Here is a 14968-nt window from a genome sequence, read left to right as displayed (position 1 = left end):
TCTAGTAATTACTAGAATGCAATTGGCAATTGCATTACTGCATAAGTTGATAAAAAATCCTAAACAATAGCTTTACCGCGGCAGTCCCCCAGTGCCATACGTTTTTGGAACGTAGTTCCTTATAGCGCGTTGCGCTTTGGGCTAGACTGAAAAAGTTGTAACGACACTTTTTTATTAGTACCTGCATGGTAGGGGCAGAGGGCGTTGATAGTATTCCTGTGCGTCAACTAGATGGCGTTTTTTGAGAATAAACAGCGACGCGTTGTGAGTATTCCTAGGCGTCAGTAGATGGCGTTTTTTTTTAATTTTTGAGTGTATATGTATACAGGTCTTTTGAACATAGGAAATAACTTCATTCCATTCGGGTGTCCCTTGACACCTCTCAAGTTTTTTTATTTCGCTGAAATCGAAGCTTTCGTCAGACACAAGTCGGAGCTTACTACTAGTTTACCTTATTTGTGGTATCTTGGATGACTAAGATAAGGAATTATTTAACTCTAAATACAAATAAACAACATTTAAACCTTACAGTCAAGACCTGTCAGGAAGGAGGTAATTATATTAAGGACATTATTAAACATTTTAATAACGAATGATTTTATCTTAGTGACACTAGTACTTAAAGTATGGTTATTATTAGGTATGAGGTATTTTATTTTTATACTAATCTTAGATATATTCTATACTGATGTTATAAAGAGGAGGATTTCCTTAAAACGAATATGTTTAAATCTACTAAACTTATTTCGATGTTTTTCGGCGACAATCTACGTACAAAATCTAATATATAAGCTGCATATTACCTAAATATTCCATCAGTCTGAATGCGATCTATCACTAAAGATAGGTAAATCTGATCACCGATCTACCAATATCTTCTACAGACTTTGAAATCGAACACTGAGCTTCTTATTACTCAAGAAAATTACGGGAATCAATCTATCTCTTACTGCAAAAAATTTGTACGATTCTCAAGCGATTTATGGAAAACATCTATCTTATCTTTTATTATTTAATCATCAATATCTGAAATAGCAAACAACACTGCTGGTGTTGCTATTGTTAACGCAGTTGTTAATTTCTAAACGTAGGTAGCAGAGAGCTGCTTAAAGCATGAAACAATCACCACAAAGCAAAGTTTGATATGAACATATTTTTTGTCACGAAAAAAGTCTTATAAAAAAAATGCACAGTCCTCGTTAAAAATCTAATTGCCGCTACCAATAAAGTTGCGAAACTATCGCTCTTACTATAAAAGATTTAAACACCTGTTGAACAGTTGATTAGAAAAAAATCAGTACATAATGGTCTCAAAAGAACTGTTCAATAGATGTTTGTATCTTTTGTGGTAAGACCGTATAACTCTTTAATATTATTGTCTACTAGATATTGCAAAAATAACTTGACACAAGTAACATTTTTTAATCATATCCTTTTAGCACCTTGTCCACCTGAATAGGATGCAAAAACCGTGGTTAAATTTTTTATACGCAGTATCACATAATATTAATTCAAACAACAGCAAATTATACGATCAAAAATGGTATAAAAACAGCTTGAAGTCACTTGACAACAATGTTTAAAGTTTAAACTTTATCCAAACATCCTTGACATTTTGAACTATAACGCCTAGTCTAGTGGTTTCGACATCATTGCCCACATCTTCTAGTAATTAGCAACAGCCTAATAGCATGTAACCTACATTTTTAAGCCTTAGCCAACTGTTAATTAGAAACAATTAACAGGGCTACTGATAAAGATTCACTTGTTCACTTTCGTATATTTCCAAACCAACGTATTGCATTCTTGAAAACCTGCCAAATGCAATTAGTGCAATATTATTCAATAAATATATCAAACTCTTCAATTGATCGTTTTGTAATTTAATTGCTTGAAAAAATTGTCACTTGGTAAAGGATTTTTTATTTATGGCTAGTTATCATAAATAGTGTTGTATTCATAAAGGTTAATCATGTCAGCAAGTTAAGCAATACTTAAATATTCAATAGTTTAGGTTATTATATTTAAAATCTGACTGTATATATTTTAAAGCTCTGAAAGATAAAAAACACAAAAATCAAAGTTCTGTACCATCAACCTCTAATTTCTCCTGTCGTTACTGTGGTCGTCTATGTCGTTCGCGTATCGGCTTGCACAGCCATGAAAAGAGCTGTTACACAGACCAATACGCCGTAAATCGTCTGGCACAGACGTAAAGGCCAATGATGATATTTTAAAATAGTCGTCTTAAAAGTCAATTAATTATTGACTTAGAATTTGAACCGTTTATTTGTACTCAGGATATTCGGAACTTCAACATTTGGAATCTAATAATATTTTTCGTGTTCTTTCCCCATATCGTACCATAAATGATTTCTTCAGATCCACTGAGTATTTACAACTTACGGGACCTTTACACATGTCATTTTCCTTGCTGAACACGTATCGGAAACAGGATCCGAATTCAAAGACAGGGATGGACTTATAGCTCATCGATGAGTGGAAGGGAGAGAGCGAGTAACCTTTCGCCGCTTACGGGTATGGACGGAGGACAAAAAGTGTTATTGTCAGTCCGCCGGAGATCGCAGAGTGAGCGTCAGGCGGTTTGAGAAAAAGTTTGTGGTTTGAAAAAGGAACGCAAGATGGCGTTCAAATCTGTGGCGGTTTTCCTCGCGTGTTTCGTAGGTGAGTTTTTAAACGAGCAGACAGTTCACCTGATATGTTTGCCGTCCATCCATCTTTATCAGTTGCATAATATGAACATCAAAGATGCACGTTATTCTTGTTTCAATTCTATTTGATTTCAATGTTGTCAGATGAATCGAGTTTGCTCTTTGACAAAATATAGTACACTTCTTGTAACTTGTAACCCAGGATGAGAAGCGGCTCTTTTCTAACCAATACCCGGTACCCAGTACCAGCTAGTCGCTTTCATGATATTTTAAGTGGGAGACATAAAAATGAGCTTAATCCAAACAAAAGAGTTGTTTATATAACTGCCCATTAATCTCAACTTACTTTCAAAGTATGAATAATTATTTTAATATTGTAATTTATAATTATTATTATACGTAACAGTATACAGCCTCTATTTATACATAACACACAATTCGTTACATAAGTTTAATTTTAGAACATGTCTCTTAAATATCACACAAATAGTAGGGGAGGTAATGCTATCGTTTGCTAAGTCATTTCATACCGACCAAATTTTTGTCCAGCGGTAGCTTAATATTTATCAATCAATATAATCAGCGTCAGTCGCCGCACACGTGGTGGGATGTTAACTGAGAGTATTTCAAAGTTGTAAAAAAAATAATTGCGAAAAGTGATTTTATACCGAATGAAATTTTTATGGATGCTTATTGAGGTCATGCTTAACCAAAAATGCACCGTCAGCCGTATCGCGTTACTGAACTATGTTAAAAAAATTAAAATATAAAGTCATTTCATACCGTACAAAATTTATACAGGTGAATGTTGATACCTTTTTAATAATAAAGACCACCGTCAGTCGATAATATGCGGGTGAAAAGTCCGTCAGCCAGCGATATAAGCTATAACCAATATAGCCCTACTTCGCGCTCAATGTATCCTGGGGCGTCGCGTAGACGACATTTCCACCTGCAAATATTCAGCTGACGGCGACTTTCATTTGAATTAACCATAAAATTGTCTCACATAGCAATTTTAAGTAATTAATTCGATAGTCAATATTTGTGAAGAAGAATTATATACATTTTACTTTAAAAGCGCCATCTGTTGTTATATACTAAAACTAGAATATCACCTACCAAACTTAAACGTGTATAATCTAGATATGACCTTTATTGGGTGCGAATTGGGATCTTTTTAATGTCAGTTCAATACGATTTCCAACAACAACTTTGAGATACTCTCAATTTTTATTCCACCCATACTGGAGTAGCTGACGATCAAAACTCTTATGTATTAATAGAATAGTATTATTGTTACGATTTTCGCTCGGTATGAAATGACTTTTTAAAATGAGCGCGACCTCCTCTTTGATATAAAAAATATATATTATATACCTAAAGTTTTCAGATAAATTTAAATACATATCCTTTGAACGTTGGTTCCGTGATTTGGAAGTGTTGAAACCTTGAAAGGCCACGGTCATACTGACATACTGTATCACTTTCTAATATGACAATCAATGTCAGTTTAACTATTTATATTTGCAATTAAATTACTGTTTTCAATTATTTCATAATATCTTGGTATTGTTTTACTTTATATTTAGTTATCACTTATCACACAATATTATAACAGGTTCACATTATTTCAATCCAGTAATCCAGTTCAGCGCTGGATTGCTAATAGAATAATATAAACGGGTACTGGAATTCACTGAATTCCAGTCCTTTCCAGTACATTCTGAAATACTCTACCTACCTCTATTCCAACACTTGATACAAACTTCAAATAATGTAGGATTAAAAATATTAGAATTTCAAATTCCGCCCGCAATTCCGTTGCGCCAAAATTCGTTTATCGCGTGGGGACCTTACATTTTTTCGGAATTAAATTGTGCTATGTCCCGGGACGCAAAGTATCTCCATACCCAATTTTAGCAAAATTGCAGTGGTTGGGGCGTGAAGAGGTAACAGACAGACAGATGGAGAAACATGACAAACACACTTTCGCATCTAAAATATGAGTATGGACATGACACATATTGGTTTGTAATTGACAATTTCGACGTTTAGTATACCCGAACTTTATGCAGGAAAATTGTGGTACTGATAATGATTATATTGCTGATAATAGTGATCAATTCATGGATCATTTATTCCGTAGCTGTGTTAGAATTTCAACATTGAATTCTTGAAATCGCAGTGTCCAATAGCAACCGGTTTTGCCATTTACATATAATGTTAAACGCGTTAAACATTAAATAAATAGCAATTATTTATGTACGGTAATTAGTATTCCGGTTGTAAATGTCATATAATATTTACTTTCGAAAATGGTGGACCTGCGTAATTAGGTCACGTTATGTCAAATCCAGCCGGCAGATCATGACTTACATAGTTGACATTATCCGAGTAAATAACGTGGTTCCGTCAACTGCCTACGAATTAATTTCTTCGATGATACATCCCTGGTCTTTCTTCCCCAATTTCTTTTTAAGTCTTATCTCCGCTCCTTTATCATTTTAAATCCTTTATCATTTTAAAGTTGAAAACTACAGACACATTATATTTAGTCTACATTCATTTTTTCCATAAATAATATTATTAGATTTTATTATTGAAACGGAGTTTGCCACCCAAATAATGCCGTTGTGGAAATTTGTATTCTACACAAGACTTCAACAGGGCCGTTAGGGTATTAAGAAATGACCGCAGTGTAGTCAGAAGAATGTTATGAATATGAAATACTGATGAATATGCATTATGCATGTGCTCCACATTTTACCGACAATGTTATGGAAATAAACGCCGCCGTGGTCTAGTGATTTGCTTGCTTTTAAACACTGGAGGTCCGGAGTTCGATTCCCACAGCAAGGAAAAAAGGCTCCTTCGAAATTGGGTCTGGATGACAGTACCTGATTTTCATCTTTAAATTGAAAGTATGACAAAAGCGTCGGACGATGCGCCAGATCTTTCGCCACTTTTATTATTAATCCATTTCATATGGTTACATGAGAGTATTACTTTGATTTCAGAATAGGAAAATTTGATATTGGTCTTATACAGGTTGCAATTAAACCTTCCTGCCAAATTTTGATATATTGATCCTTGTTAAAAATAAAAATACACGTACTTTTTCTTTTATAATCACCCAGTACTAAAATTTTGAGAAATAGCTTCCGAAAGTTATCCTAAAAACACTACAATTAATGGACACAACGCGTCGCCCGCGCCTGATGTGACCCCGCGCGCGCGTCTCCACCCGCGTTACCTCCTCTCATTCCCCCGAGCCGCGAGTGACCATTCTGCAACGTTTTTAAATAGGATAAAATATGTCATTGAAAAAAAAATAACACCCAATTTTTTTTTGGTTAAATGGACTCCTTAGTACTACCTAAGCCCTGGAAAAAAATTGGCAGGAAGGTTTAATTGCACCCTGTATATTGTGACCCCGACTTATTTCCGCCGGCCAAACCGACTAAGTTCAAGAGCCTCAAAGCATATTATTGCCATATCTCGCGCAAAACATTTATACGTGGGAGAGCCATGCTTCGGCACGAATGGGCCGGCTCGACCGGAGAAATACCATGTTCTCACAGAAAACCGGCGTGAAACAGCGCTAGCGCTGTGTTTCGCCGAGTGAGTGAGTTTACCGGAGGCCCAATCCCCTACGCTATTCCCATCCCTACCCTCCCCTATTACCCTATTCCCTCTTAAAAGGCTGGCGACGCACCTGCAGCTTTTCTGATACTGAGAGTGTCCGTGGGCGACGGAATTTGCTTTTCATCAGTAGACTGGTTTGCTCGTTTGCCCCCTTATTTCATAAAAAAAAAACGCCAGCGTTGTTTCACTATGACGTATTGAATATCGATGCTGGCGATTGGAATTCTATCATTATTGACTGGCTTGGCTCCGTAGCGCATATACGTAAGGCTCATTGCCACAATAAGTGCTAAACTAATATTTTGGCAATATCGGCTTTCGCGCATACTTGATTAGGTAACGGAGAAACTGACACAGATACACGCAATACTGTTATTTAAAAAAATATACAGACGAACTTATAACCTTCTACTTTTTGGAAATTGGTTAAAAATACACAGCCTGAATTATAACCACAAAGTTAATATACCTAGCGGAATAGAGAAACAAAGGCCTGAGCAAGAGAGATGTCACTATCAGTAACACTGCGTGGTAAAAAGAGACGTGTGATACATGACAGCAGCACTCTTTTTTTGACATCCAGTCGGCACGTGCCGCACGTTGACAATTTAATCTCATAGAAATCATGTTCAATCATGCTTGTGTAAGTGTATACGTACACATATTTTTACATACAGATGAAACCAATTTCGGTTTAGTTTGACAGCTCGAGATTGTTGCTCTATTCCGCTAGGTATATTAACTTTATGATTATAGCGCTTGGGAATGTCCCTTGGGAATGTCCTTAATAATAAAACCAAGATTTCAAAGAATGCTCGTGTAAAATAAAGATGGCAATCGCGTAACGGACTCCAGTTTTGGGTGGTAACTGGTAACAGTAGCTCTACCATAAGCTTAACGGCCGTTCCCAATATTTGATCTATCTCTGGTTTTGCCCTACTAGAGATAGGAATAGCTCACATTAGACATTAGAGACATATATTTTATGTCAATTGTGAGCTATTCCTATCTCTAGTTGGGCAAAACCAGAGATGGATCAAATATTGGGAATGGCCGTAAAGCTATAAGTTTTTATCGATACTCGATACCAACTATGTACATTTTTAGTATGGCAAATTTTACAGCGCCTCCAGCGGTCACTTGTGGAACTAAAATCACCATACAAAAATTTACGTAGTCGGTATCGAGTATCGACAAAAACTATAGCTTTAAACTCATGGTAGAGCTACTGATAGGCGTCAGTTGTGACGACGTTCAGAAAACATTTAAAAAAAAATCTAAAATAACATTTTGACTTTGACTTTGATAGCTCATAAACTTTTGTAACGTGTATTCTAATGTTTCGAAAATTAATTGTTAGGCCATCGTTTTTTACTCCTACGTCTCTGCTTCTACCACCAAATAGAAGTTTTTACCAATTGTATATTCATACTTCCATACTAATACTATAAATGCGAAAGTGTGTCTGTCTGTTACCTCTTCACGCCTAAACTGCTGAACCGATTGGGCTGAATTTTGGTACAGAGATACTTTGAGTCCCGGGAAAGGACAAAGGATACTTTTTATCCCGAAAAAATGTACGGTTCCCGCGCGATAAACTAATTTTGGCGCAATGGAGTTGCGGGCGTCATCTAGTAATAAATAAAACACCATTATATTATTTCTTCAATGTAACATCGTGCATTGAAAAGTTTTTTCTTCCTTAAAAGGATACAATATTGAAATGTTCAATACTGTAAGAACTACACTATAATACCTTTTTAGGTACACGTGAGAGTACATTCAAGTGTGTAAGGAAGTGCCGTCGTCAATGAAAACCACTGGTTATTAATGTTACGACCAACTTGTTAAACTTGAAGTAAAATGTTATTGATCTAGTTGCCATCTGCTCTTGAAATTATTCACTTAATATGTCCATTTCCTATAAAATCATACGAATGTGTTGTTATTTTATACATTACTAGATGACGCCCGCAACTCTGCTGCGCAAAAATTAATTTATCGCGCGGGAACCGTACATTTTTGTGTCCTTTCCCGGGACTTAGTGGTTTTGGGAGTGAAGAGGTAACAGACATACAGACACACTTTCGCATTTATAATATAAGTAATGGAATACAAGCATTAAAAACTGGAAAATGAATATTATGTTATCTTTACAGTTTTATGTAGAGTGCTTCTAAAAATAATTTGTTACGTTAAGAAGGCAAATTGCGTACAAAACTCTCCCATACTTATTGTCCCTGATAAATATCTGCATCTTTCATCTTTGGTAATTATAACATTCGTTATTCTTCCCAAAGTAAAATTTATATTCTAGGTAGGTAATCAAATCTAGGATACTAATGTATTAAAATTATTGTTTTCAGTATTAGCATCATCTCAAGTACCTAGGATTCCTCGTAAGAAGCCGGCGAACCCCCCGGCACGGACGATCGCGGACTCAGAGAGAGACGCTGAAATCACCAACACGTGTCCCGAGGACGGCTTCTTCGCTGATGCTGAGCAGTGCGACAAATATTACGAATGCAGGTACAATTGAAGAAATTAATTCAAAGATACATGAAATACCTACTTCATTTGGCTAGGTTACGTCAATTTGACGTGGGAGAGCCATGCTTTGGCACGAATGGGGCGGCTTGACCAGAGAAATACCACGGGCTCACAGAAAACCAGCGTGAAACAGCGCTTGCGCTGTGTTACGCCGAGTGAGTGAGTTTACCGGAAGCCCAATCCCCTATCCTACCCTCCCCTATTCCCTTCCCTACCTTCCCCTATTCCCTCTTAAAAGGCCGGCAGCGCACCTGCAGCTCTTTTGATGCTGCGAGTGTCCATGGGCGACGGAAGTTGCTTTCCATCAGATGACCCGTTTGCTCGTTTGCCCGCTTATTTCATAAAAAAAAGAACCTGCAAGAAACCAGGCAGCTGATCATGATGACTAATTCTGTAAACGAAAAACAAACACAGTTATTTTGTTATGATGAATTGTGTACGCCTTTTAAGGAGTCCAAAAACCAATATTTTTCATTTATCATGTGGGGTCATTGACCGAGTACCGTTTTAGTGTTTGCCTTTTATGCTTTGTATTTATATAAGATTTCAAAAGAGTACTAATTTATAAACTTTGTCTTTTTTGTGGATGTTTTTAATAGATTTATAAGTAAATCTCATTTAATCTATTTAAGGCAATAACTAGATCTTCCACCTAGACCTGAAATGTAAATGGCTAGTTAGGCTGACCGTAACCTTGAGGTTGAACCTACATTAGGTTCAGTTACTCATTAGAAGTGAGTAGTCCTAGGTATTAACACAAGGTTGGCATTCCGTAAATGTTAAGCACTAAATTTAAGTTTCGACTAATGAAACAGCTAGTAGATTATTACTCTACAGTTCTGAAACATCAAATGTGAAGCTACTCTCGATGGACAATGACCATAATATGAGTAGTTAAAAATTCCTTTAAATCTTACAATGTTGCCATGTATCTTATAAGGCACTAGTCTGACCTTAAAACGGTTTTAGAGATGAGTTTTGTTATAATTTATTTTATTAATATTTCAGGACACTAAGTACCTTTGTGTGGGTCCAAAGCTTATAAACTTAAACCATACTAATCATCGAAATCTGTTCACTTGCTTTTGGGTTTTTACGCAATAGGTATCCGTCAATATTCACAAACTTGTACATTATTGCATCTGGTTTTCTCTCGCTTTCATCTTGTCTCTTATCTCGCTGTATCTCCATTCCAGGAACGGTCAGATCATCGAGAAGCTGTGCCCGGACGGCATGGTGTTCAACGACTACAGCCCGCAGGAGGAGAAGTGTGACTTACCCTTCAACATCGACTGCTCGCAGAGGCCTAAACTCCGTAAGACTTTTATTTATCGCTCTCTTATAGAATCGCCGATCAAAATGTATGGAATTGACATAAGCGTTCGTTAATATGACGTTGATGTTCGACTCGTCCAATGTCAATTTCATACATTTTGATCAGCGATTCCATAAAGAAAAAAATAATAAAGAAAACTTCTCGACTACATGTCCAGATTATGAAATAGGAATGTTTGAAGATTAGCGATCAGAAAATAGTAGAAAAATAGAGACTGCAACGGACAAGAGTACTAGTGTGGTAGCAAAGAAACCTGGCATAATTTTTAAAAGGCGTAAAAATGATATTTAGAGCTTGTATGCTGACCTTCTTAGAAAAATGATTCTTTAATTATTTAAGGAATCATTTTTCTAAGTATGACACTTTTTTAAAGAAATGATTTACCAAACATAATATTTTCTTTATTCACATCTTAAAGATACATCTTTATTCTTACTCAAAGATTTTTCTTAAGTTATATTTGTCTTTTGATCATTTAAATAACAAAAGGTTAGATCACACGTATCCCACCTGGCGACTGGTCTCATCTATAATGGCAAAGGTTGCAGCCGAACAACTTTCCAATTCCAAGGGGCGGCCTTGGCGCACAATTTATTGTAATAGTGTGCCTGAATATGCAACGTGCATACTTATTGTTGCATTTCATTGAGTAATTGCGAGTTTTTGTGAAGGAAATGTCTATATGGTGCATTTTCATAGTTTTTAAAAAATCTTAAAGGTTAATTGTATCCTGGAAGCTTATTATTCACCAATAATTGAACTAAGTTTATTGAATTTGGGGCATCCAAAATTTTGAAGATTTATAAAATTTAAAATATTTATGGTGTCCAGTAAAAAAGCCACAACAGAAATAGTATTTCAATAGCAAAACTTCCAAATTATTTTATTAAGTATAAATATTTTTAAGGGTCTATGCTGTCCCACTGCTGGGCAAAGGCCAGCTAGATAATATAATAAATTATTATTATTTTCGTCCAAAAAGTCTTCTCGTCGTCTTTAATATGCCAGATACAAAAGCTAGTCGTTAACAAACCAAAATTTTCCACAGAGACCCCAATTCCATCCCTGAACTGCCCGCGCCAAAACGGCTACTTCTCTCACGATGACCCCAAGGAGTGCAAGATCTTCTACTACTGCGTGGACGGCAAGTTCAACATGATCACGTGCCCCGACGGCCTGGTCTACAACGAGAAGACCGGCATTTGCACCTGGCCCGATGAGGCCAAGAAGAAGGGATGTGGCGCTGCTGGTAAGTGGACTTTTTTATTGCGTGTAACGTATAGTACACAAGACATAAAAGTTGAGAATAAAGGTGCCGGTTGGCAGAGGGCGACATGAAGCAACCGCAGACGACGTGTCGCATCAAAAAAATTTGAGTCTGAGTTTTTTTTTTGTGCAATTCATGCCTTGCTTCTGAGGTTTCTGACAGGAGTTTAAACATTCAATAGCATTCGACATGCTGTCCAAAAAATCTGAGATTGGGATCTAGACTACAACACGGTGTGTAAGCGATACACCACCGCAATCTACTACATGGAATACCTAAGGTCTCTGAATAATTATAATAACTCTTGTTAGCCCGGCCATAGACGAACCGCAAGTTTCAGTTGGGACCGACTGCTCTGAGGTAGAGCGGTCGCATTAAAATTTGCACCGACCGCTCAAGAACTGCTCGAACGATCCGTGTATTGCGGATATGAATTTAGTATAAAAAAGAAATTCGTATGCGGTCCGTGTATGCCGTATGGCCAGCCTAACTGTACTTCTTCTCTCCAGACGTTTTCGCATTCGACTGTCCCGCTGTCAACGAAACGTTCGGGCTAACGCACCCGCGGTACGCCGACCCCGACGATTGCCAGTTCTTCTACGTGTGCATCAACGGCAACACGCCGCGCCGGTCCGGCTGCAAGCTCGGACAGGCCTTCGACGATGTTAGCAAGAAGTGCGAGTGGGCGAGGAAGGTGCCTGAATGGTGAGCTTGATTTATTAGGTCTCCGAAAATATAGGGATATTCCACAGACATAGATCATGATAGATACCGCATATACTTCGCGTGCCATATCGCGCTCCCAAACGACGAGTAATGCGTCTTTTGAAAGTCTGTTCTTTAGTCTGCTATCGGAATCGGACGTCAATCGGAATTTTAAAAATACCTAAATGCCTAAAATGCCATATTGAGCTGTAAAAATTCAAAATATAGAAACGTTGGCCTAGATAATGGGCACCTTTCTTATCATCGGTACGTCACAGTAGCTATGAAAAAGTGGCACGCTCGTTTTCATACAAATGGAGCGACATGCGGTATCTATCTTGATCTATGTCTGTGGGATATTCCGATATTACCCGTAACTTCGTTGCGCGGGCTTTAGATGCTCACTGATTTATCAAGCAAACATATTATTATGCGTAGTCATAATGTTGCTTTCACTACTTTGAACTTAATTTATAAAAATACGTGTGACACTCGCGGACTGCCGCGGTAAAGCTATTGCATAGCATTTTTTATCAACTCATACAATTATATAATTTATGTGTGGGAGAGCCATGCTTCGGCACGAATGGGCCGGCTCGACCGGAGAAATACCACGTTCTCACAGAAAACCGGCGTGAAACAGCGCTTGCTGTTTCACGTTGTGAAACAGCGCTGTGTTTCGCCGAGTGAGTGAGTTTACCGGAGGCCCAATCCCCTACCCTATTCCCTTCCCTTCCCTTCCCATCCCCTATTACCCTATTCCCTCTTAAAAGGCCGGCAACGCAGCTCTTCTGATGCTGCGAGTGTCCATGGGTGACGGAAGTTGCTTTCCATCAGGTGACCCGTTTGCTCGTTTGCCGCCTTATTTCATAAAAAAAAAACACATAATAATATGTCTATTCGCACGCACACAAACACCGTTCCGACCAGAATGTTAGGTGTTAGGTTTTTTTCGTTACGAAATTTCTTGATTCGGTCGCCGCGCTCAAAGTCCGCGATAAAAGCTATGTAATAGCTTAAAAATGTATGATATAAAATATCAAGCTTATCATAATAATATATTATATGATGTCACAAAGCATAACAAGCGCTATAATATACACTCAGCGATGCGTTATGTCAAATCCCCTAAATTTTTGTTAACTTACTTCGTTTTCAATACTACCGAAAGGAACACGACTAAACACCAGGGACGGATTTATATTTTTTATGAGTATTCAGTATAGGCCACTTTAATTTTGCCGCCCCTATGTACAAACTCTGCAACCATCCTGTAGGGCTCTGCCGCCCCCTAGGATGCCATAGGACGCTGCCGCGCATAGGCCATGGCCTACAGATACTATCAGAGAAGTTAATTCCTAGGCAGATGGTCCCCCATCTACACCTACACGTAGTTTGGTCGCGTTACGTCAAACCTAGCCGATCACAATTAACATTGAATTGACATGATCCGATCAAATTCAATTTCCTCGATGGTACATGAATCCAGAGCTGCTAAATACTCCTTTTTTTCCAGCGCCGACTGGTACAAGGGTCAGCTGACTGACGCGGAGCTGGAAGCCCTGGAGAACCCGCCCACGCCGAAGCCGAAGCCCGCCGGCTCGCCCTCCCGCCGCAAGCCCATGCGCCCAGTCAAGGGCAAGCAGGCCGAAGTAGAGGAGTAGAGCATTTATTTAGATAGGATATTAAATATTTTGTACTTTAGTAGCATTTGGTTTATTTTTACCTTTGGTTCCGGTTTCACACTACAACACTTTTGGAATTTGGTACAATACTTTTGGAAGTCTTAGCGGACGTTCCGTCAATGCACATCAATGAACTTGGCCAAAAATACTGAAATCACATAAAAATAGAAATACTGACCGATTTTAAGCAAAAATCTGCCGTTTTATCTAGACGTATTTTATGAAATACTTTCGTCGTGTATCAAAAGTGAAATATAAATAGAGCAATAAGCAAGATATTTCTCGCGTTGTTGCTAATTTTTATTCCAATTTATTTTGTCGCCTCATCTAATCTGGGTAGATTTTCACAACAGAAATGTGGTATAGAAAATACATCCATCTAGACTAAGTCACAGAATATACAGGGTGTAACAAAAATAAATGATAATACATTAGGGTGTGTACGTGTTCCTTGTAGAGAGTTCACTGTGAAAGTAGCAGCGCTGAAAGACCAAAAAATTTTTTTACTTTTGTATGGGGAAACTCGTGACGCACCGACCCTTGCCCATACAAAAGTGGAAAAAGTGGAAATTTCGTCTTTCAGAGCTGATACTTTTACAGTGAACTCTCTACAAGGAACACGTACACACCCTAAAGTATTATCACTTATTTTTGTTACACCCTGTATATTAGTAGTACCAAACTAAGTAGCCATTTTCCATACTAATGTTATAAATGTGCAAGTGTCTCTGTCTGTCTGTTTCGCTTCCACGCCAAAATTACTGAACCGATTGTGATAAAATTTTGTACATAGATAGTCTGGAGCCTGAGAAAGGACATAGGCTACTTTTTAACTGGAAAAAAATTTGTAAGGCGCTTATAATCCTTTCTTCTTTCAAAGTTAATAATATTATTTATTTCCATTTTTTCCACGGAAACGGGAACCACCATGCGCTGTAAACTGAAGTCCACCCGGACGGAGTCGCGGGCAACAGTTGGTCACTTATATCGGTGTGAGAAGTGTTATATTTTGATCATGTTCGATGCTGACGTGATGATTTAAATAACATAGCTGAGCCCCTACTCAACATGTTTTCTGTATCGCTTCTTTTTAGAATCTCCCATC

General features: G+C 37.8%; 1 protein-coding gene across 1 annotated transcript; it reads left to right on the top strand.

The window, feature by feature from the left end:
- Positions 1-2582: 2582 nt before the first annotated feature.
- Positions 2583-13885, top strand: LOC121729372 (protein obstructor-E). Its single transcript, XM_042117855.1, has 6 exons — positions 2583-2685; positions 8687-8849; positions 10067-10185; positions 11255-11455; positions 11983-12178; positions 13695-13885. The coding sequence occupies exons 1-6, from the start codon at positions 2643-2645 to the stop codon at positions 13840-13842; spliced, it is 870 nt and encodes a 289-aa protein (XP_041973789.1). The 5' UTR covers positions 2583-2642; the 3' UTR covers positions 13843-13885.
- The last annotated feature ends 1083 nt before the right edge of the window (positions 13886-14968 follow it).

The sequence above is a fragment of the Aricia agestis genome, chromosome 8 (assembly GCF_905147365.1).
Source record: "Aricia agestis chromosome 8, ilAriAges1.1, whole genome shotgun sequence".
In the NCBI taxonomy this organism is placed as follows: Eukaryota; Metazoa; Arthropoda; class Insecta; order Lepidoptera; family Lycaenidae; genus Aricia; species Aricia agestis.
This window is presented reverse-complemented; position numbering and strand designations above follow the sequence as displayed.